Source organism: Haliotis rufescens, unplaced genomic scaffold (assembly GCF_023055435.1).
Source record: "Haliotis rufescens isolate VD_foot unplaced genomic scaffold, xgHalRufe1.0.p SCAF_31, whole genome shotgun sequence".
NCBI lineage: Eukaryota > Metazoa > Mollusca > Gastropoda > Lepetellida > Haliotidae > Haliotis > Haliotis rufescens.
In genome coordinates, this window is record NW_025964013.1 from 5,957,838 (window position 1) to 5,982,863 (window position 25,026).

A 25,026-nucleotide genomic window follows, 5' to 3' on the forward strand; every position below is an offset into this window, starting at 1 on the left:
AAATGTGATGTACACCCTCTGCTAAGTTCATCACGTCTAACATGTATCCTGTGTCTACCTGCTCATAGGTTCTTAGCACAAATTATAAACAAAATGTTTATGCTGAGCAAAGTGTCACGACCTTGTTCAGGTTTGATAAATCATTTCACTTTGCATTGACTTTTGTAATAAATAGAGCTTATAAGCAGTGTATAATATTTCCCAAAATATCAGTCAGACAACCAGACTGGCAACTTTGCAAAGTTACCAGACCAGAAAAAATGTTGCCAGTCCAGAATGCTCCAGACTAACGAACAACAGTAACAAAAGGGTAAACATTAGAATAGTGCTGTTTAATGCTAGTTCTCAGAAATAACAATAGACAGGAGGATTATCAACTTTCTAACTTTAACTCATTGAAATTTTATTCATCAATAATGTGTTTAAGTTAACAGTTAATTTACCTCTTACATTGAGTTAAAACTAGAATGCTTAGATAATTTAGGGAATAGAATAAGAGCCCGACCATCAAGCATGCAACTTTTCAAAACTGACCATCCGTCAGCAAAATATGCCGTATCTGACTGTTGGGCAGGCAGTTATTTTAAACACTGTTATTAGGTGTGTGTACTTTTCCTATTGTAAATATAATATATTAGGAATAAAAAATGGAAATACGAGCCTTGTACCATAATTACAATACTGAAAAACGCAAGGACACAGATCTCTTTATCATATAGTTTAATCTTGGAAATGATTAAAGTTTAATACATATTTTCATTCACTAAAGCAACTTTAGAAATGGCCTAGAGGTACAACGTGTACAATGCCTGAGTGAAGTGACACATATATACTATAGTGCCAACTGATTTGCAGCCATCTTTCTTTACAGAACTACTCACACATCAGCAGACTTCTTTTTGGAAATGTTTTGCAATATTTTTTTAGCAGTGAGGTACGGATTGATTGTATTGTATTGTATAGAGCTTAATAAAATTAGTTCCACCTGGGTGACATCGGATCATGATACAAACTTTATGAGATTGGTTTATGCATATATATTATACAGTGTTGTTTCCTGTGGTGTACTCTGGTAATAACATTGCTGGACTGTTTATGAAAGCGTTGTTTCCTGGGGTGTGTGGTTTATAACATAGCTGGACAGTTTATGAAAGCGTTGTTTCCTGGGGTGTGTGGTTTATAACATAGCTGGACAGTTTATGAAAGCGTTGTTTCCTGGGGTGTGTGGTTTATAAATAACATTGCTGGACTGTTTATGAAAGCGTTGTTTCCTAGGGTGTGTGGTTTATAACATAGCTGGACAGTTTATGAAAGCATTGTTTTCTGGGGTGTGTGGTTTATAACATAGCTGGACAGTTTATGAAAGCGTTGTTTCCTGGGGTGTGTGTTTTATAACATTGCTGGACTGTTTATGAAAGCGTTGTTTCCTGAGGTGTGTGGTTTATAACATAGCTGGACAGTTTATGACAGCATTGTTTCCTTGGGGGTGTGGTTTATAACATAGCTGGACTGTTTATGAAAGCGTTGTTTCCTGGGGTGTGTGGTTTATAACATAGCTGGACAGTTTATGAAAGCATTGTTTCCTTGGGTGTGTGGTTTATAACATAGCTGGACTGTTTATGAAAGCGTTGTTTCCTGGGGTGTGTGGTTTATTACATTGCTGGACAGTTTATGAAAGCATTGTTTCCTTGGGTGTGTGGTTTATAACATAGCTGGACTGTTTATGAAAGCGTTGTTTCCTGGGGTGTGTGGTTTATTACATTGCTGGACAGTTTATGAAAGCATTGTTTCCTTGGGTGTGTGGTTTATAACATAGCTGGACTGTTTATGAAAGCGTTGTTTCCTGGGGTGTGTGGTTTATTACATTGCTGGACAGTTTATGAAAGCATTGTTTCCTTGGGTGTGTGGTTTATAACATAGCTGGACTGTTTATGAAAGCGTTGTTTCCTGGGGTGTGTGGTTTATAACATAGCTGGACTGTTTATGAAAGCGTTGTTTCCTGGGGGGTGTGGTTTTTAACATAGCTGGACTGTTATGAAAGCGTTGTTTCCTGCGGTGTGTGGTTAATTACCTTGCTGGACTGTTTATGAAAGTGTTGTTCCATACTTTCAGGGTGTGCTCTGGTCACCTGCATCAGCCTGACAGATGGGATGTCATCCCCACACATGGCCCGCCACCAGCACCAGATATACCTTCGATACCTGGACATGACAGACTGTTACGCCCTGGAGGACCAGGGCCTTGGTATCATCACCTCTCACTGTACACACCTCCAGTTTCTGTACCTACGACGATGTGTCCACATATCTGACGAGGGTATCCAACACATTGCACGCAACTGTCCCTATTTGCGTGAGTTCAGTGTTAGTGACTGTCGGAGAGTTACTGACCTTGGTATGCGGGAACTCTCTAAGTTAGGAGAGAATTTAAGATACCTTAGTGTTGCAAAGTGTGATAGAGTGTCAGATGTTGGTGTTTGTTATATAGCAAAACATTGTTTGAAGCTGCGGTATCTGAATGTCCGCGGATGCGAAGCTGTATCCGATGAAGCGGTTGCATTCCTGGCAGCTAACTGCCCCAGGTTACGGTCTCTTGACATTGGGAAGTGTGATATATCAGACGACGGACTACAGGTGCTTGCAGAACAGTGTCCGCAACTACGCAAACTCAGTCTCAAGTCATGTGACCTGATAACGGACCAAGGAATTGTGATGATCGCGTATCAGTGTCGGGGTCTGCAGCAGCTCAATATCCAGGACTGCCACCTCAGCGTTCAGGCCTACAGGACGGTCAAGAAGTACTGCAGGCGCTGCATCATTGAGCACACCAACCCCTCCTTCTGCTGAGATACAACTCAGGAACTGCTACCAAGGTCACCAAACAGAAACTTGAAGTCACAAAGAAGTCATTCATATGTGTGAGAGGGAAACACAACATTTCCTTTTGTGGATATACCTGGAAATATGTGATCTCAGCAATCTAAGATTTCTTTCAGTCTTACAGGAATACGGCACTGGACATATCTGTGTTCAAGCAACCAAAGGCTGTGTTCATTGCCCAACTATCATCAAGGTTAGGTTGTGTCAAGGGTTCTAGCCTGTTAAATACAAGACAATGATTGTATTACAACCAACTCTCATCAAGGTTAGGTTGTGTCAAGGGTTCTAGCCTGTTAAATACAAGACAATGATTGTATTACAACCAACTGTCATCAAGGTTAGGTTGTGTCAAGGGTTCTAGCCTGTTAAATACAAGGCAATGATTGTATTACAACCAACTGTCATCAAGGTTAGGTTGTGTCAAGGGTTCTAGCCTGTTAAATACAAGACAATGATTGTATTACAACCAACTATCATCAAGGTTAGGTTGTGTCAAGGGTTCTAGCCTATTAAATACAAGACAATGATTGTATTACAACCAACTGTCATCAAGGTTAGGTTGTGTCAAGGGTTCTAGCCTGTTAAATACAAGACAATGAGTGTATTACAACCAACTGTCATCAAGGTTAGGTTGTGTCAAGGGTTCTAGCCTGTTAAATACAAGGCAATGATTGTATTACAACCAACTGTCATCAAGGTTAGGTTGTGTCAAGGGTTCTAGCCTGTTAAATACAAGACAATGAGTGTATTACAACCAACTGTCATCAAGGTTAGGTTTTGTCAAGGGTTCTAGCCTATTAAATACAAGACAATGAGTGTATTACAACCAACCGTCATCAGTGGTTGGGTTGTTTAAGTACCCAACTGCTATCCAAAAGTAAGGTTGCATCATAAGCCAGCTATCGCCAGAGCTAGATAATGTGTCTGACCTTATACCATGCAACCAAGTCCACAGCTCTTGATGGCGTCCGTTATGAGGGCTACATTTTGAGGAAGTTTCCATCCTTCGCATCCTATGGATGAGTAAACATGCCAGTTTTCTATGCAAACTTGTTTAATCCACGGCTCCTAGCACTATGTCTCACACAAAGGCATGGCAACTCAGTGTATGGAACCAAACAGGACCTCCAAGCAATGGAAACACTCGGGACTAAGTTACTTTCCAACCATGGCCATTATTCTTCGTTTGACGTTTGTACTGGGACTATGATACCTACTGCCTAGCTATTATAGTTGTTGACAAGACTATGGCTTCGTAGTCACTAGTAGTTATCCTATAGCCAGTGGTTAACCCGAGAACATATTTAAAATGGCTGTCATGCCATATGTTCTAGCAAAAAATGAATGTAATGTAATGGCAATCTTACCTAATTGGGGTATGTACAGTACATTATTGAGCTGGATGGATACAATACTCATTAACACAAATCATTAACAGAATCTTCGAAGGATATATCCTCAGTCAGATCTGCCTCCATTATCAGACAGCTCAGAAAAGATACGTCAGTAACATGACCAACATAAATGTGCATACACACATGAGCCACACAGACTTCCATACTCACACATGGCCCTAACAGACCTCCATACTCACACATGGCCCTAACAGACCTCCATACTCACACATGAGCCACACAGACTTCCATACTCACACATGGCCCTAACAGACCTCCATACTCACACATGGCCCTAACAGACCTCCATACTCACACATGAGCCACACAGACTTCCATACTCACACATGGCCCTAACAGACCTCCATACTCACACATGGCCCTAACAGACCTCCATACTCACACATGAGGCACACAGACTTCCATACTCACACATGGCCCTAACAGACCTCCATACTCACACATGGCCCTAACAGACCTCCATACTCACATATGAGCCTAACAGACCTCCATACTCACACATGAGCCACACAGACTTCCATACTCACACATGGCCCTAACACACCTCCATACTCACACATACTTACTCATACATACTCCATATTTACAAACACAGACCCCTACAGACTTTCATACTTTCATATGGCCCTATCAGACTTCCATACCTATAATCCCTGGCCGCGTCATACCAAAAGATGTTAAAAGATGGTACTTGTTGTTACCCTGTCTGGCATTCGGCATAAAGGGGCTAAAACAAGGACTGGTCGGCTCGGAGTCAGTATACTTTTTTGAGTGGGGTATTCATTAAACCCAACGTTCATTAAACGCGACGTTAAACCCAATTTCACCTCACAACTCCATACCTATAAATGGTCTATACTCAACACCTGAACACAGGAACTGGTGACATATACATATGATTGCAACAGACTGGGAATTGTGACTTCATTTAGGCCTCTACATTTGGATTATTTGGTTTACAGGTTCTTGTTTTTCAAGAAGACAGGGTTGGTGGTTAAAATAGAACTTATGAAATGTGTGATTTCTGAAAAGAATTATCAGTGGAATGCAATATGGAAACAAAGAAATTATTTTTAGTCCAGGATCGAGTTACTTTATGTCCCAGATTTGGTTTATAATCTTGTTAAAAATTTGACTGTGAGAGAAAAAGACTGTTAATTTGATTTTATTCAAAATATGTGATGTTTTGGTCCAGCTGATCTGTAAATCATGCAATCAAAAACAAAATGCCTTATTGACAAAGATCAGCACCTGGGAAAGTCTCAATAAGTCTGCTTTTGCAGAGAAAAGTACTCATGCATTCTATGATGCATCATATCTTCATGCTTGTAGAACTTGCGAATTCAAAACGTACATTAGCCTAAAAATATTGGCCAGCAGCTCCACACACCATGTGCTGCAAGTACCAGTTGTTCCACACACCATGTGCTACATGTGCCCGTAGCTCCACACACCATGTGCTACATGTGCCTGTAGCTCCACACACCATGTGCTACATGTGCCCGTAGCTCCACACACCATGTGGTACATGTACCAGTAGCTCCACACACCATGTGCTACATGTGCCTGTAGCTCCACACACCATGTGCTACATGTACCTGTAGCTCCACACACCATGTGCTACATGTACCAGTAGCTCTACACACCATGTGCTACATGTACCAGTAGCTCCACACACCATGTGCTACATGTGCCCATAGCTCCACACACCATGTGCTACATGTGCCCATAGCTCCACACACCTTGTGCTACATGTACCAGTAGCTCCAAACACCATGTGCTACATGTGCCTGTAGCTCCACACACCTTGTGCTACATGTACCAGTAGCTCCACACACCATGTGCTACATGTGCCTGTAGCTCAACACACCATGTGCTACATGTACCAGTAGCTCCACACACCATGCTCTACATGTGCCTGTAGCTCCACACACCATGTGCTACTTGCACCAGTAGCTCCACACACCATGCGCTACATGTCCCCACAGCTCCACACACCATGTGCTACATGTGTCAAAAGCTCCACACACCATGTGCTACATGTCCCCACAGCTTCACAAACCATGTACCACATGTGTCAAAAGCTCCACACACCGTGTGCTACATGTACCAGTAGCTCCACAAACAATGTACTACCAAGCTCCTTCCCAGCGTGTGACACCTTCGTTACACTCTCGGTAACATCGCTGCCACCATTGTGTGCGCGGCCATCCCCAGAATTTTGAAATTTGCCCTCTAACGTAGGAACGTTCATACTTCTGTTTCATTTTGAAAAGGTTTACAACAGACATGTTTTCCAGATGAATTAGCTTTGTTGTTTGTATAATCAGATTGGTTCGAGATTGCAGACTAACAGAAAATCAACCAACTTCTCCCTTACATTCTTACTATATCAATGACATGATAGATTTAATAAAATAGAAATTTAATTGACAAACAAAGAAAGTAATTTAGCAGGGGTAAGTGTATTCGGCGTCACGACAGTCGTCACTTGTTTGTAAACATAACAGTCCGTCGGTTGCGAGTTCAACTTCAAGCATGGTTGTGGCCACCTATCACAGTGGGGAGTTTTGACTGATGGCAGCGATAGTATAGAGAGCTCCGCGAACGGACTATCACTGTGAGGACCTTGCATGTACTACATGTATCCAAAGCTCCACACACCATGTGCTAAATGGGCCTGTAGCTCCACACACCACATGCAACATGTACAAGTGGTTCCACACACCATGTGCTACATGTATCCAAAGCTCCACACACCATGTGCCCACCGCTCCACACACCACATGCTACGTGTACCAATAGCTCCACACATGTGCTATATTTGTCTGTAGCTCCACACACCACATGCTACATATGCCCACAGCTCCATTCATGGCATTTCAAGTTCCAAGTTCCAACTTGCCTACCATCCTATCTAATCACAAGTGCCTTGTGGATGGTGTGTGTGCTTGTTGATGTATGCTGCAATATGTAATGCCATTGTGTCTCTTTATCTGAAAGAATTCCTCTCAAGTAACAACTAAATCCATATTTTCATATGATTGTGGTGATCATGTGGCAGTGCTGTGTATGGAGTTTGTCGTCACCAAGTGCTATACATTGCCATGTGTGTGCAGTATGTCAGTTTCATATCACCAAGTGCTAACTTTCGTACATACAGTATGTGTAGAGAAATCATATATCGTTTTCATTTTCCAGAGACGCTTGTTCATGTATTTTTGGCTGTTTATTAACAGCATTATGTATGAATAAATGAAATATATGAGTTAATGAAACTAGTCCTTGTTTGTGAAGACAACTTAAAAGCTAGTCCATAAAGTCAAGTCAAGGAATTGAGTCACTTTGAACAATGTTCCAGCAATATCAATGTTAAATATAGAGGAAAGCCCCAAGTAACATGAAGGCCTTAGACATAAAGACTTACAACATTGGGTGAGCGAGTGAGTGAGCGAGTATTGTTTTATGCGGCTCTAAACAATATTCCAGCAGTATCACGGTGGGGGGACACCAGAAATGGGCTTCACACAAAACAGGGAATTGAACCACTAGGCTACCCCACACCCCTTGGGCAAGTGAGTGATTTGGGTTAAACACCACATTGAAGAGTATTTCAGTGACATCATGCAGACTGTGACTAGTTCGTAGCCTGAGTACAAAAGATTCTCTTTGGTCTTGTAAGATCAGCTAATAAATGCCTTATAACAGTCGATCAACTGAAAATAATACAAAGAGCCAAGTTCTGGCTTGTGGAGGTTTGGGCACAGACTGATCATGGTGTGTCATCTTGATGTGGGAGGAAACCGAAGTGATGCAGGTCACAGGCATTTACCATTGTTTACCCCTTGGTGAACCTAGAAACCTGGAATCAAAATCAGGACATAGGTTTCACCACACCTGAGGGTTGCAACACTACACAGTGAATTGTGGTGCCTTAGACAACTTGGCCACCTGTCCCCCACCGTAACATACTGGTTGGTAAGACAGACCAAGGTTCATAGTTGAGATGCATCTTGGTTTGCACCCACATGATCAGGGACTGGTTGGTCAGACTCGCTGATTTGATTGAAGCATGTCATCGATCCCAATTGCGTGGATCGATGCTCATGATATCAATCACTGGATTGTCTGGTCCAGACTCGATTATTTACAGACTGCTGTCATATAGCTGGAATATTGCTGAGTGCGGCGTAAAACAACAAACCAACCAACATGATCAGGCATCCTAGCAGCTAAGGGACACAACTGCTACAGTAAGTTTTGGCCCCATTGTGTTGGTCACATGAATGCATGTTACAAGGGACACAACTCTGTAAGATAATTTTGGCCCCTTTGTCTTCTGCACTAAGTATCCAGCACAGACCATGTGTTTTTTTCTGTATGTCCAACCATCTCAACGAAACAACACTCATGTCCACTCAGCTTCATTAGCTACCTACCTAAAACCTTGTACAGCAATTGTGTAGCATGAATTCACAGCAAAACATGCAGTGCGAGATCCCGGCACATATAGTTGGTATAAACTGACATAGGTTTGAGTCAGGTTATTATGTGTCAAAAGGAAATTTGGTACAAGGCAAACACTAAAAAAACGGATACAATTTGAACAGTTAAATTAAGTTCATGACTGCTGCTAATTTGTGTTCTATACTAACCGTAATGGATCGTGACTATTTTAGAGGATATTTCTATGAAATTGTGTCCTAACAATAAAGATATATCCCAAATAATATTCATGATCCCTAACCTTTTTGGTCCAGTATATAATGTGATTGTCACATGCATGACACTAGTTCCATGCTGGCTGACGTCCTACTGGACAGTTGAATACCAAGGGAGTGTCAAGGGACACAACTCTGTACAGTTATAGGCACAAGCTATATTATATGTGCTTGTTCCACAGTTATCCAAAGGAGAATGACAGAAGACAAGAAGACCACATACACAAGATTCACTTTACTCATATGAAAGCATATGTACACACCCATTATATTGTGTCTGTAGGAGGAAGTGCAGTGTTCACCACATTGAGCAGAACATTGAATATTGATAACATACACTGTAACATTGTACATTTAGACCAAATATAAAAAAGCAAATGCACATTTCCATAGCACCATGATTCCCTAAATTAAACATTTTCAAAAACTTGATTTGCTACCTTGATGTAAATATCATTTATACTTTCACAATATAATAAACCTCTCCATGTGAGCGTCCTTCATTACCCAGTGTGACATCTCTGTTCTATTATACATGTAATAAACACCCTGCACCCATTCACTACCATAGCTTTGTTTCAGAAGTGACATCACCATCTCAAGGCTTCTCACTAACTTAGCACACAATGACTTGTTTGATAGTTATGACTTAGAAGTTGACAGATGACATAGTAGACACAATTTATGGACATCAACTTCTCCCACAATGAGCACACGTCTCACGCCCACGCCAAAATGATTGGACGATTATTTGTATCATCATATAATCGGTCTTGAAACAAAGCTATTGCAGCGAATGGGTCAAGGGTATTTTTCCTCACACAATGGAGATATAATGCCCTGGATCACCAGGATGCCATGTGTGTAGAAACACAGTGAACTGATATATTAACTGGTGCTTGTATTGTAAAACACATCTGATCCTGGTCAAATCTGTGATGAACATAGTTTAGTTAATATCAGATGTGTGTGGCCTATACTCAGCAATATTTCAGCTGTATGATGGCGGCATGTGTAACTAATCAAGTCTGGACCAGACAATCCAGTGATTGATATTTTGAGCATCGGTCCATGCCATCGGGTACGATGACAAGCCATCAAGAAACTCACCAAGCCTGACGACCTGATCCATTACAACCAGCATAGGTTGCTGGGGACCAAATTCTTGGTCGTTTCACATCATCCAATTTGTCTGTGCTGGCAATACTGATGAAATACACAGCCTCTCTCCCAGTTGAGACAGAAGAGAGGCTTCAGTCATTACACTGAAGTTAATTAAGTCAGATAGCACTAATCAAATAAATAAACTATTTGACATACTTCCCCTTTTCAGTTTGTATGTCACCGACAGGTTACTGGGAAGACTGTATGTGTAAAAACATGGGTACAGGCTCTTGAATTTGTACATGTTCGAAGCGTAGTTATTTGTTATTTGAAACATTAAACAAAATAAATATAGAAAATAAACTGATCTGGCCCAAAAAATACTTTTTGTTCACTGTCTGTGAGAGTGAATGATGTTTTATACTTTAAGTAGTAAACATACTTAGTGTCATACATGTTATCAAAAGGTACTGTTTGTGCCTCAAAATACTTACCAACAAGTGAATAACACTGCAAAAGTGTTATCCTAGTTTTTTAATGATTGTAAATCAAGACCACAATAAGTCAGGAGGTAACCATGGTAACAACAGACAACAAACTAGATAACTGTAGGCCACTGTGAAATAGTATGACAAAATAGTCAGCAAAAATTTACACCTACCATGTTGTTCATTAGCAACAGTGCCTAGACAGTATTGATCATATTTCAACATTGTAGTGTTTTAGAGTGAGAAATACCACCTGATGCAGAACAGGTAATCACATCATCAAAAATGTCAAATACATTAATTTCTCATCAATATGTTAACTGTTCATATAATCATAAGGCATGAAACATCAATGACAAATACCTATCACCACAGCAGCAACTGATTGAAGTGGGGATATGATACACTGCGATACTGCAATACCTGAATAGAAGGGATGTACAGATATATGTATCACAAATGTAAATATGCTCTGTAACTCACCAGGGCCCACTTGCACAAAACGATTTTAGCGCTAAGATGCTCGTAACTCCCATACTTTAACATAGCCTTACGATAGCGCTAAGATCGATTTGTGCAAATGGGCCCAGGTGATTATAAGCATAACACACTGCTTCCAGTGCATGTGGGCTCCACAACATCCATCATGCAATTTGTTCTCAGAAAAATACTTGAACTCCTCATTGTGTTAGTGATATGTATACGGTAAGCACCATGTGCAAACTAGCGCCATCAGTGATATTCTTAAATGAGAGGTTGTGACAGTGCATCCATATTTTATACATAGAATACTCAACATTCTGCCAACTATATTAATAATGCTTACAGCAAGTTTGAATCTTGGAATGCCTGCGACACATTCTCTCCATGACCACTGTGATGATTCTACTGTAAGTTGCAAGATCATACCTTCATTTGGTTTCCACATCAACTATGGCCTAACTATTGTTTGGCAAATTCAAAAACAGACATTTTGTCTGCATTCTCAATTGTAAAAACATTTTCTTATTTTCTTATCTGACAGTTACAACAAAGCTTTCTCTACTAAATACAGCTTATGAATTAATTAATACTCATCATAAAATCAAGCCTCCTGATTGGCCAGTGGCCATCTTGTAAAATCCCACACAAGTTGTATGGCCAGCCTTACAGTGAAAAGGTAGGCACGATGCCAATAATTTGCTAAGATCTTTGAAGTAATGCCAGGTTGTTACTGCCCGTTATTGCAAGACTGTTTTGGGGAATTGCTGAACTGCTGGACCAATGAATAGGTGTGCATTCAGCTAGTAAACTACTGTACACCTGCTACAATGACACATGTAACTTATACCATTGTACTCCACCTAGAATGCCAATAGGAGCCATGTGACACATGCACTTGAGCCTACTGTTTCTGGCAGTGAATGTGTCAAGCTTAAGATGTGAAGACAGATTCATGCTGAAATCTGTTCAGTTGAATCTAGTCTTAGCCAACACCGTGTTGGGATTTCCTGTCCATATATTCCTAGGAGACGGTAAGAAATGCTTTCTGTGGTGATCTTCCATGCTAATTACAACTTCCATATCACATAAAACTAAACATTAGCAATCTAATCATAAGTGATGTTTAATAAGTAGATGCTAAACTGCAGGCACCTTCAAAGAACCGTTGATCCGAACAATTTCCCATGACGTTGAATTATTTATAAAAAGTATCCTCTTTCTTATCTAAATACAAACTCTGATATGGTTGTTCATTGTTGAACCTCTAAATGCTTCACAACCATCTTAATTCTCTGTAAATTGCAATATTGGTAGATCATACAAAATAGTTAGGCTCAGTGCATGCACATATACAGCATGTACATTAGTGTAAGAAAATAGTTACAAGTAAGGCAGCACTGAAACTCACAACCATCACCAGCTTGTCAACAAGACCGACACACGAAGGCCTTCAAATAACCATGGTCATATAGCAGTGTAGAAGCTGCAGCGTATCAAACCATAGTTTCAGAAAGGATCAACTTTGTTTCACTGTCCCTCTGGTCAACAGAAACAATGACACATATATAAGCTTCCTTTTAGACAACTGACAACACATCTAGTTGACCGAGTGAGACATAATGCCACCACTGGCAACCTGCTACACCATGTACAGAAATACTCACGGACAGTCAAAGAATAGTCACGTGTCAACAAGAAAGTGGTCAAAGAAAGCGTTATCCCAAACATCACATTTGTTAAAGTCAAAGGGAGATAACCCAGCATCTGATATGCGACAAGCGATACATGCAGTTCCTTAACTACTTTTCAAAGTGTACAAAATGACATTAATTAGTGGAATAAGTCATTATTTTGGTGTTACATGTAAAATGGTTTATGGTTACAAACAACAGAGACGACTGTGCAACAACTAAGCCTACTAGATTCTAAATAAGATCATCTGCAGTGAGACATTTTTGTGATACAGATTATAAGACGCTGAGTGGATTTGGTGCTGTGAGATATTAACGAACTACCAGATTCTGAAGCAATGTGTGCTATGACATATTAATGCATCAATTATAAAACTACCAGATTTGCAATGGATCATGTGCCATGTATCAAATATAGAAGTACCTGGCACTGAGCGGACTTTAGACTCCAGTGCCACATGAGCAAGTGGAGTGACGTGAGATTACAACATCCACCAAAGACAAGAGACACAGTGATGTCTCAATAAACTCAAGCTAGCAAGGTTTGGCTTTAATACTGTCCCGGCCGGCCACACAGCATCCATCAGATACAGTACACCTGAGTGGCAGCTCTATTATGCAAGCAGCGTAACCATGGTTACACAGAGGAGATATAATGTTTTGTTTGTTGTTTAAAACCGCACTCAGCAATATTCAAGCTATATGACAGCTGTCTGAAAACAATTGAGTCTGGACCAGATCAACGCAGATATTAAACTTGTTAAAGGACAATAGCTGACACACATAGCGGTGACGAAAATGACTGGTTCTATGAGGACACCACAGGGACTTATCTGGACCTGCTCAGAGGACGATATTCGGCCCTAAGTCTGCAAAACACAGAGAACATTCCCATTTGGAATACAACGTTTCCCAATTCCTCAGAATTTACAAAAATAAGAACATTAAATTAATCCAATTTTGAACATCACATTTTCCCCCAAATTTCCTCGCCAAAGTTGCTTAGATAAATCCCTGAACCACACATCCCAGCTGATGATGATGTGATGCTCTCCGTAGACCAAGTAGACAGTACCAAGTCATCATCACACTCCAGAGTACATATTATCACCTCCTCACTGCGGTCAGTTCCACACTCTTTCACATCGTGCAGATTAACAAACATCCCCACTGCATCATGGGTAGAGAGTAATACTTTGGCAACCCAACAAGGCTGTTCGGAAGGTGTGGTTTATCAGACTAACAGAGTCTGGACTATTGAGGTGTCACTGTATACAGTCTGTGACTTGAGCCAAGTCTGAAGCCTAAACTTCTGTTAAGTCTTAGTCAAGTAACCTCAGCTAACAATAACCCATCTATTAACAAAACATCTGCTGAAAATGGCCCCAAGGCTCGTTTAGGGTAGTGGACTCAAAGGTTTGTGGGGCAGACTGCTGTATGTCTACAGAGCAAAATTATCACATATATCTATACACATAAACAAAATGTCATGTACAGCTGACACAAACCAACACAAAAAATACCAGAGTTGCCTCCCTTACACCAGCCACTTCAATCAAGCCTGTCCGTAATGGCTGCCACCATGAGCTGATGAGCGTACATGACATAAAGAAGGAAGTTAAAGATGTCACCAAGCTCACTGAGACATTTCATACACCTATTGCCTCAGAAACTGAATAAATGTCCAAATATGTTATAAAAGGTATCTTGACTTTGTGACCATACCAACGCCTGTCTTGTTAACCAACTTCAGTCGAAGTACAAAAATAATAATGGTCCGTATGTGTAGACTATGTGGACTACACTGAAATAAGTCCAAAGGACTCCCAATTACCATTTAGACTCAAATAATTGTTGCGTCACTGGCACCATCTAACTACCATTACACCCTGGATGACTTCCTACCCAAGTCCTCCTCACAGCGATACTTCAATATCAAACGACCTATTCACCATGTCCAAGACCAAAGTCTATATTCTGTGTACTTTGAAATCTGACCTTACTAACAGATGTAAAATGTCAGAATAAATCTTTCAGCATATCGATATATCAATGACAGCACTACTTCCATAAGCTTGAATATCCTTATACTGTACGGAGCAAGGGAAAGTTTCACATTGAAATCTGGTTGACACAAACTTCTGACAAGAAACATATTGCCTGGTCAGACTGTCAAACATTGTAGCTGTGACAGAAGTATTTTGATTGCACAAGCATTGATAAGACTTAAACCCTTCAACAGCACTGCATTCTCATAATCAATCGATTTTAAGACCGCGAAGTGTGTAATATTTCTTCATCGGTTTCATTAAGAATAACAGTTTCGTACGGTGAACACTCAGCAAGCTTCAATCTGTTGCACAGCCAGCCATAGAAGCCTTTCTCGAAGTCTGCAAACTCCTTCCTCCACGATGAGAACCACCACGACACCTGGATGACAGCAGCGTACATCGCCACTGCAACAGCAGACAACCCCACCGAGAAGGGAAAAGTCAAAATAAGCAATGGACACACAGACACCTTGTGCCATATTGTCTTCTCCTCACTGAAGTACAGGTAAATGTTATACCAGGTCATGCTACCCAGGTAGAACGCCATGCAGGCCGACGCAATGAACGCCACAGGGAAGCAGACGACCGAGAGAAGGATGATATGTAGTCCCTGCTTCGCCCCACACCGACACTGACGGGATGCTGCATGATCTTCCTTGCTGGTCAAGCGCTTCAGCTCAGTATCGGTCAGCTCCATCATAACTTCAACTGTCTGCCCTGTCTGGTAACCATGGGTGACGGTTCCTGTCATGGTCACAAGTTGACTGTTGGCACCATTTGGTTGATGTTTTTGTGAAAGTGGCTTTGTCAGTTCTATCCATTCTTTCTCCTCCTTTTTTGCCATATTGACTTGAAAAAAAGAATATTCCAAAGACTCTGAGTTGTACACCTGGAGCTCACATCTCTGTCCCCTGCGGCTGAAAAACATTGCAATTGTCAGATAACTGTTTGAAATCAAGAATGAGAGTGAAAGGGTCCTTATCAAAATGTTTTAAGATGGCTGTTTATCAAATTACCCATGACCTTATGAATTCAACTTTCAAGCTATTCCATTTACACTTTAGTAAATTTTTGCATACCTTCCTACACTTACCAATTGATTTTGAATTAAATATCAAGATCAAAAGTTTAACACTAAAATAATATTGACAAAACATAAATCCAACCACTTGGGAGGGGTGATTCTGATTACACTGTAATATATTTGGTAGACCCCCCTATTCCATGTATCATTTCATCATACCACTCCTCCCACCCACCCCCACCCCACTTCCCCAATACATATACAGGTAACATTTTTCCATTATAACTGGGCAGTCCACAAATAATTACACACTTATATTGTTCTTTATTTTTAAAAAGTAAAACTCATTTTTCTCAACCCCTGCCCCCACCACCTATGTCACCGACCCCCCTCCCGTATACTGGTATAATAAATGACAAGTCCCTTACCTACCCTGAAAACCTAGATAGAGGAAACTATTAAACACATGCTCAAAGTGTGAACCATATTCATGGTAACCAAAAGAACCTGTTACATTCCCATCTTCCCACAATCTAGACATACTTTCATATTAAATATATCCTGATACTTCATGACTTGCAAACAATATTATATACGACACACATACTGGTGATTTCAGAATGCAGCTGACTAGGTATTGACATATTTCGTTAGTATATGTTCTGATCATAAAGTGTGCATTTCAGAAAGTTGTAGTGTTGCCGCATATTTACCTAAAGATGAGAGTTTCTTCTGAAGTCGTCTTTGTTTCTCCACGGTGTTGACAGCTTCATTCACTTCCGGTTTAAGATCTTGCTCCACACACAGTCCAAAGTAGTAGGCGTTGTTAAGAGTTTCTACCAACAAAGGCAAGGTCGTCACAGCGTTTGACTCTCGGACAATTTTTTTTAAAATAAGCATTTTCTCAATAAACAGATTTGTAACATTAGTTTCCGTTTGTTATCAGTTTTAACAATTTTAATAGATTCACTCTGAATATTTCAGATTATTTATGCTCTGTTAAAACAAACTTGTTCCATATGACTTCTCTCTGGACAACTTGAAAATAATAACTGCATTCCCTAACTGTTGCTGACATAAATTCAAATTAAAACTGACAGGGTCACTCTTGATTGGTTTATCATCAAGGCCTCATCTTTCGCTAGCTGGATGATCCACCAGAGACAAATGATGCTCCTGTCAGCTGTTTGCACTCCTGGTCAGGGCTGTGAAACTTGAAACATTGTCTTTGTGTAATCAGGGTCATCGTTAAGATTATAGTGAGTGAGTGAGTTGGGTTTAACGCCGCTTTTAACAGTATTCCAGTTATATCACGGTGTGTCAGCTTAATGTGGGAGGAAAGCCCAAAGTGATGCAGGTCTCAGACGTTTACCACTTCGGTGAAACCCACGAGCACGGGTATGGTGCTGACAAACCTAGAAACATAATCGGGGCGAATCGGGATTCGAACCCACAATCATAGGTTTCTGGCGTGCCCAAGGGACACAACTCTGCACAGCGAATCGTGGTGCCACCCGTGCCACCTTAAGATTATATCTCTTAAATATGGCGAAGTGATTGTGTGTGTGTGTGGCTGCATGTACTAGTCTGGACTTTTGCTGGTTTCAAAGTGCTCGCCCACCGATATGTGATCTGTTACCATGACATCACAATCAGATGACATCACTTTTCTCTCTGCCACTAAAGTTGGCTAGTTGTCTGGCAGTTGTCGCCTGTCACCTGTCAGCCTGGTAGGATGGCCGACAGCAATCAACACTTTTCTCATGTTGACGTTCATGTTACAGGCAAATAAATACAATTTACTGAAACTCGGTCTTTGAATACTTGTCTGGGACGACTAAAAGCCTGACCGTGTGACACTGGTTATTACCGAAAAAGTTGGAAGAATGATGTTTTTGGGATTGAACGCACCCACATGTCTTTTCACATCGATTATATATCGAAATACATTATATATATATATATACACACACACACACACACACACACATATATATATATATATATATATATATATATATATATATATATATATATATATTCCTAATTCCAGTTACCTGCCCCTGGTATCACGATTAAGTGAGTGAGTATTGTTTTACGCCGCTTTTAGCAATATTCCAGCAATATCACGGCGGGGGACACAAGAAAGGGGCTTTACACATTGTACCCATGTGGGAAATTTAACCCGGGTCTTCTTCATGACGAGTGAACACTTCAACCACTAGGCCACCGCCACTTTGAAAAAAATGAGAATGCAAGGGAAACATAGTGATGCTTTGCGTTAGTCTAAACAAACATAAATTCATCTCGGAGATAGTAAGTCTATGGTAAACCAATTCACTATGATGAGGCTGCTAAGAGGATCGGGTGGTCAGACTCACTGACTTAGTTGATTGATGTCATTATATCCCAATTGCGTTGATCGATGCTCATAATGTCAATCACAGGATTGTCTGGTCCAGACTCTATTATTTACATCATCATATAGCTGGAATATTGCTGAGTGCAGCCTTAAACAACAAAACAAACAAGCAGAGTGAGTGAGTGACTATGGTTTTACGCCGCTTTTAGCAATATTCCAGCAATATCACGGCGGGGGCCACCAGAAATGGCCAAACAAGCAGAAGACTGTCCTGCAGTTAAGCTTTGACGGAAATTTTGAGTGTACATTGCGGATAATTTAGCAAGCCTTGGAAAAAAAAGAAAAGATTTCAGCTCTTAAAGATGACCTTGTGAAGGTAATTGTTGCCATGAGTCTATGACTAACTACAGTTCAGTCCGAGTCAACTGAAAATGTTCTGACCGTGAGATCAGGTATTTTACTTCATAAAACATCTGTAAGTCTCTGTATGCATAACGTAGTCCCCCTGAAGTGCTGCTGTTCTGTGTCATGTATTGATGTAAGTAGCCACATGTTTAGCTGTAGTAAAAGGAGGTGACGTAAAATGACGTTTAACTCTCAATCAAGATTTAATATTGCAATTTCATAGCGACTGCGCATTCGCTGCTTGTACTATTCCGGACTTTTTCCGATCTTATACTGCTTGCCCAGTGAGATGCCACGCCACAGCTTAACATGGATACCCGACTCAGACAGTGTTCGGACTCTGAGCCTACCAGTCCTTGTTTCATTCCCTTGAAGGGACAGTATGTTGACGGTTCCATGTGTTTTTAAATAGGTGACGTTTTGCTGGGGTGCCGTTTTAGCCTGCACCCGTTTTTAAATAATGCATGAAATGCATGTTTTTTAATAGCGGCAAACTGAAGAGAAAGCTCGTGTGTTTTTCTTACAGATGAGTTACAAAATACTAATTGCCAGCTTGATTAGATTAGAAGCCAGTGTTGATCAAAGCCTATCGATCACAACATAAATATATATATGACTTGGTTGTATGAAACCAATCACTCTCCTACCCAGGGTTCCCTGCGACCAGCTAAGTAGACGCATCTGTCACATTGTCACAACTCGAACAGTCCATTCACGTGTTTTTCATCTTTACCTTTTGGACGAGTCTACACATTTAGATAAACATCCATCATGAAATGTTTAACTTTCATAGAGAAAATATCACAAAACATGAAAAACGAGTTTCACGTAATTATCCTCCGTGTCCTGTCATGGAATCCCTACAGAGAGCTAGCGATAATGGTAACAGTGATGTGTAAAGCTATCGTGTCATGCACCTTCGGCGGTGTCACTGGAGCAGAAACAGAATAAGGCAGGCAGAGCTTAGTAAGCTTGGGGGTTGTGTCAGCTACTGTTTACAAACAAAGCTTCAGAACGGTCAACGTCCTGTCCCTGTAAGGCCAACGCCAGGCTGGGTAATAACAACTACTATCTCTTAATGTTTTTTGTTATGACATGCCGGAATCGAACCACCGACCTTCCACACTACGGGCATGTGTCCCAGTTTGTAAAGTGAAGAATGCACTGCATGTTGGACAGTTTCCTGTATATTTTGTGCCTAACTAAACAGATGTAGATCAATTCACATGCCCAATCTCTTAGAAACCCAATTATCATAAAAGTTAGAAACAGTTTCAGAATTTGGTAATATCTGAATATTTCAAATGTACTTGTTAAAAAGTGTGATCCCATTGGAAGTTGGGTATACGACTGGGGTCAGGGTGGAATCCTGGAATGGAGATTTGTTTAGAAAATCCAAGGAACATTATCAATTTTCAAGCCAGAACCAAAAATCAAAGACTTTTCAAGATCGACCTCAAAATTCAGGGGTTTTCAACCATGTGCATCCTCTTAATATTTGATTCCCCCATGAAGTCCAAGTTCTGAATGTATGCTCAATGCTGTATTAATATCTGATTCACACACCAAATTAACTCCTACACGTACTGGTATGTCCTATAAGAATTTAGTACATCAAGGTTTACCTACGTGCTTGTTCTTTTCCCAGAAACAGGAATTCAAAGTCTGTTGTAGTAAGATTATTTATTTTTATTTCAAAGACACATGATAAACAGGGTAAACATGTATTATAGACCTTTCACATGTCTGCCATGCAAAGTGACAATCTCAAACCACATGCACATACGACATACAGTAATATCTTGTTAACTCCATTCATTAGCTATATAAATCATTAATGTTGCTTTGCATCATCCTCATTTATCCAGGGTAATATCTTTCCATTCTCTTCAGATAAATACCCTGGACCCAATAGCCACAAGTTCAGTTAGAGTCCGATTGGAAATAGGCGAAGCTAAATAGCCACCACTCCTGAGGCACCACTTCCAGAATGAGGCTGTGGTGGTGAATGAGTCCAGAGCCCACTTGCACAAAGCGATCTTAGCGCTAAGATGATTGTAACTCCCATACTTTAACATAGGCTTACAATAGTTGTAGTGGTAAGATTGCTTTGTGCAAGTGGGCCCAGAGTATTTATCTGAATCAAATGGAGAGATGATACTCTGCTTTGTTGTCTGGGCAGCACTACGTCTGCACTCGGCTTGTCTCAAACTATGGACAAACAGACCCATATTACTTCAAGTTAAGAAGCTCTCACAGAACATTCTTCCTTGAATATGAATTTTAATTCTCTTCCAAAGCTCTGCGTGTAAGTTTTTGAAGATCCTCCAGGGCATATTTTTGAGCAACCTGAAGTCTGTGCATGTAGTTCTCTGTCCACTCATAGAAGTCATACAGGCCCGGGCCACTCCTCTCCAACTCCTGCATTGGAATGTCCACCAGTGGAAAGTCCTTGCCCAGCTCCTTCTCCAGCTGCTGCCGACTCATCTCGTCCTCCTTGGTGGTGTAGAGGTTCCAGAAGGGGATCACATCCCCTGGGTCGATGAACTGCTGGTTCTCCCACTCCACCAGCTTCCAGCGGCTGTCATGGAAGTCCACAGCGTGCTTCTTCTCGAGATGCTGCTGTATGAGGGACTTGCCCTTCATCACGTCGTTACACAGATTGCAGCAGTACATCTTCACCGACGCACGATGGTAGTTGGACCAGTGTTGCTGCATGCTTGCCATTGTTGTGTACGAGTGAGGACAGTTTTCCACTGGGCATTGGGTCTGCGGGATTTTAATTTGTGGTCCCTTGGCCTAAATAGAAAACAGCATACTTCTATCAGTAATTTAATAGTGAATGTCCATCCTATGTGTAGTTAAAAAGTTACAGTAAAGATAAGTAGGAGAGTTACCATGTAGGTAACAGCTTCCCTAGGCAAGGGAGTTAACAGAGTGTAAAACTCCAGTTTCCACCCTTGCCGAACTAGGCTGGAATTATAGAGTTATATTCTGGCTGGACTAACGAGTCTATGCATAGTCCAATCAAAATCTTGTAACAACATCAACATCCTGTTCGAAAACTACCGTGCAGAATGCAGGATTTGCAAAACGTGTCCGCCAACTCAGAATCAAACATTATTTTACAAATCTTTTCATGTTTTTAATAAAGGTGGTCATGTGATTTGGTGCACTTCGTGAAATATAACCCTATTATAACAATATAGATCTTGCTAACGATCAGATCATCATGAGTGTGCATCTCCATTTTGTTTAGACCACATGCAAGTGATAAGAGAAGTGGAATTTGATTGGTAAAAAGGAGGGACATAGAAGAGACAAAACTTGTAATAGCCACAGGTGGTGCTACGTTTAAACCCAGAAATTCCAGCTTAGTTCGGCAAGGGTGGAAACTGAACTTTTTGACTTTTCACACTAAAACTAATCTTTAGATTTTTCAACAGAAGTCCTCTTCACTGTCAACTACACATTTAGTTGTCACCACATCATTACAACCAATCCTCATACAGGTCTTTAGTTTGCCGAGTCGGGAAAATCCTCGCTTCAACTAGAGACAGATAAAAGATGGGGAGGTGGGTGGGGGTACTTCTGTTGTAATAGAGATAGTATTCTTAACATAAATAACAACAAGAAAAAAAAGTGAGCGTGGCTCACTAATACCCCCGACCTGCCTAGTCTGTCAGTACTTTCAAATTAAATAGCTAGGATAGGGTTAGGGTTTGAAAAATTCATAAAAAAATGGAAAATTAATAAAAACATTTTTTTTCTTTTGACTTCACCCCTCCATGTAACACAGATTATATGTACTAAGTTTGAGATGAATCCACTGAATAGTTTAAGAGAAATCGCGAGGACAAAGTTTTCAGACGGACGTTAGGGTTTGAAAAATTCATAAAAAAATGGAAAATTAATAAAAACAATTTTTTTCTTTTGACTGCACCCCTCCATATGACACAGATTATATGTACTAAGTTTGAGATGAATCCACTGAATAGTTTAAGAGAAATCGAAAGTTTTCGGACGGACGGATGGATGGAACCTTGGTATAACTTTATACCCCCGACTTTTAAAAGTCGGGGGTATAATAACTATTGTTCCTAGTATTCTTGCAAATACTCTATCTCCACTACATCATTGTCAGAATATAATAGAGGGCTAGGCGGGCTCTGCCTCTAGTTGACTCTCAGTGTAGTTGATAGTACAATTTTTAATCCATCCATTAATAGTGTGTCTTAAATCCTAAAGATGTAACAATCTAACGAATCACCTCAAGAGGACATGAATTGAGTGCGGAAGTCTGCTTTTAGCAATATTCCAGCAATACCATGGTGGGGGAAACCAGAAATAGGCTTCACACATTGTACCCATGTTTGGAATTAAACCTAACGCTTTAACCACTAAGCTACCCAACCACCCCTAAAGGGGACTTGAAAACTCCATGAAACAGAATATTTAGTACCTGCACAAAAACCTACTTCTTTATTTGCTAATATGCATGTAAATGACGTCGTTAGATGATCTTAAACCATCTCTGTCTGTCACTTCTGGTTTGTGACGTCACTTTCGTTTTTGGGTCACTACTCTCTTGATGACATCATTTCCTGTTCTTTATGACGTCACTTCCTGTTCTTTTCAGACTGTGACAAAATATCCGGCATAATTCATCACTATGACCTCATTCCCAGTCTGAGATATCTATGACATCACTTCCTGTTTGTGACGTTACTTCCAGTCACATTGTTACCTACGATTGTGATGTCACTTCCAGTCACATTGTTACCTACGATTGTGACGTCACTTCCAGTCACATTGTTACCTACGATTGTGATGTCACTTCTGGTGATAAGAGCCGGGGTTAACATGGGGGTTGAAGAAAACTATTGGTGCTCAATGTATATTGAGTGAGTTTATAATGACAACTTAAAACTGCTATGTCGTTATTGTCTCATATTTTCCAAAGTTTAATGTAATATACAATAATTGTTACGTATTAATTCCATCAGCTTTTGGCATTGGCACATCATTAATTATATTCTATGGTTTCATTATTAGGTAACATAACAACATTAAAAGCCAGAAGACATCTTCTGCAGTTTATTACCAGATAAGTGTAATACTAACCACGAGGTTATGTATTAATATTATTATAAGAATCTACAATAAACAAACGTCCGTAATACATACATGTCTCGTGCGTGATGCTATTTATAGTAACAGGATACAGCAATTTCCCAGCATGCCAAGTACGAGCATGCGCAATTACGATTCAGGTCAGCCATCTTGTGCAGGTGTCACAACAATGACAAGCAATCCCACCTCCATCCCCAACTACCGTCCATGTTTATCCTTGTTTCACTCTTATTTTTGTTTGTTTCTGGATTCTCACTGTTATATTCAATTTTTGTATTAGCAATCGGGGTATATTTACCCCTGCAGTCATTAGGATGGGATGCATTGGATGCATGTTGTCAAAACACAGGTCAGGCTTGACCTCCATCTTGTACATGGTATTTAGCATCTAATGCGTTTCTATCTGTAGTGTAGAATGATAGATGTGTAGTTAATTGTCGAAACCTTAGTATTCTATGTATCACTCTCGACAATTGATCCCAACAGCTTGGGCCTGACCGATGCTCAGTCAGGTACACATAAGTCAGGTACATGTAGTCGATTCTCCTGTGTTTATACCCAATGCTTGGGAAGGTTGTCAGTTGTGAAAGGCGAATCGATCCCTAGCTGGGCATGACTGATGCTCAGTCATGTACATGTACCAATAGCTTTCTAGTCACATGTTTACAGTGAGAATCCCCTTACGCCAAACTTGTTAGATATGTGTTATATTGAACGTGTTTCATGTATTAAATCATTGTTGCAACTTTCGTGTTGAATTGTCATTATAAACTTAAGACTCTGATGATACTCATGATTCTGGTATAAACCTTGTATCAGTGAAGGCATCTAAAGAGCTGTATGCTGATTGGTGGTACTAACATGGTGACAACTAGTTTAGTGTAGTTGACAGTGAAGGGGACTTCTGTTGAAAAATCTGAAGATTAGTTTTGTGTGATTGCAGCCAAAATACAGGAATTTGGCAATGATGTAATAGATGTAGAGTATTTGCAAGAATAGTTATCATTGTTTATTATGTTAAGAATACTATCTCTATTACGACAGAAGTACTCCCACCCTCCTCCACATCACTCATCTGTCTCTAGTTGATAGATGTTGGAGAAAGAAGTCAGGTTTCATCTTCCACATGCCTTACAAGCTGTGGGAGAGATCGAGGACGCCATTTCGGACTTACACAGACACCACTAATTCTTACGTGAGTATCAAGTAACATGACCACTTACTGAACAGACATCTAAATTAGTTGAAAATGATGAGAAATCAACTAGTA

At 40.4% G+C, this 25,026-nt stretch overlaps 3 protein-coding genes across 7 annotated transcripts in view; 1 reads left to right on the forward strand and 2 right to left on the reverse strand.

Annotated features, from left to right (window-relative positions):
- Window positions 1–6,251, forward strand: part of LOC124114745 (F-box/LRR-repeat protein 7-like) — a 48,029-nt gene extending 41,778 nt beyond the window's left edge. For 3 of the 4 annotated variants that reach the window (XM_046475474.2, XM_046475475.2, XM_046475476.2), the window contains exon 3: window positions 2,113–6,251. In XM_046475474.2, coding sequence (XP_046331430.1) covers window positions 2,113–2,846 — 734 coding nt within the window. In that variant the 3' untranslated portion in view covers window positions 2,847–6,251. The remainder of the gene's footprint in view (window positions 1–2,112) is intronic. The other variant, XR_006857889.2, reaches the window with a different exon arrangement.
- Window positions 6,252–9,235: 2,984 nt separating this feature from the next.
- LOC124114749 (transmembrane protein 169-like) lies at window positions 9,236–16,678 on the reverse strand. The gene is made up of 2 exons (XM_046475483.2): window positions 16,570–16,678; window positions 9,236–15,749 (listed from the first exon to the last, which is right to left on the reverse strand). The coding sequence occupies exon 2, from the start codon at window positions 15,674–15,676 to the stop codon at window positions 15,050–15,052; it is 627 nt and encodes a 208-aa protein (XP_046331439.1). The 5' UTR covers window positions 15,677–15,749; window positions 16,570–16,678; the 3' UTR covers window positions 9,236–15,049.
- Window positions 16,679–20,296: 3,618 nt separating this feature from the next.
- LOC124114741 overlaps window positions 20,297–25,026 on the reverse strand; it is a 29,530-nt gene continuing 24,800 nt past the window's right edge. For both annotated transcript variants that reach the window (XM_046475454.2, XM_046475453.2), the window contains exon 18: window positions 20,297–21,422. In XM_046475454.2, the coding sequence (XP_046331410.2) occupies window positions 20,907–21,422 (516 nt within the window). In that variant the 3' untranslated portion in view covers window positions 20,297–20,906. The remainder of the gene's footprint in view (window positions 21,423–25,026) is intronic.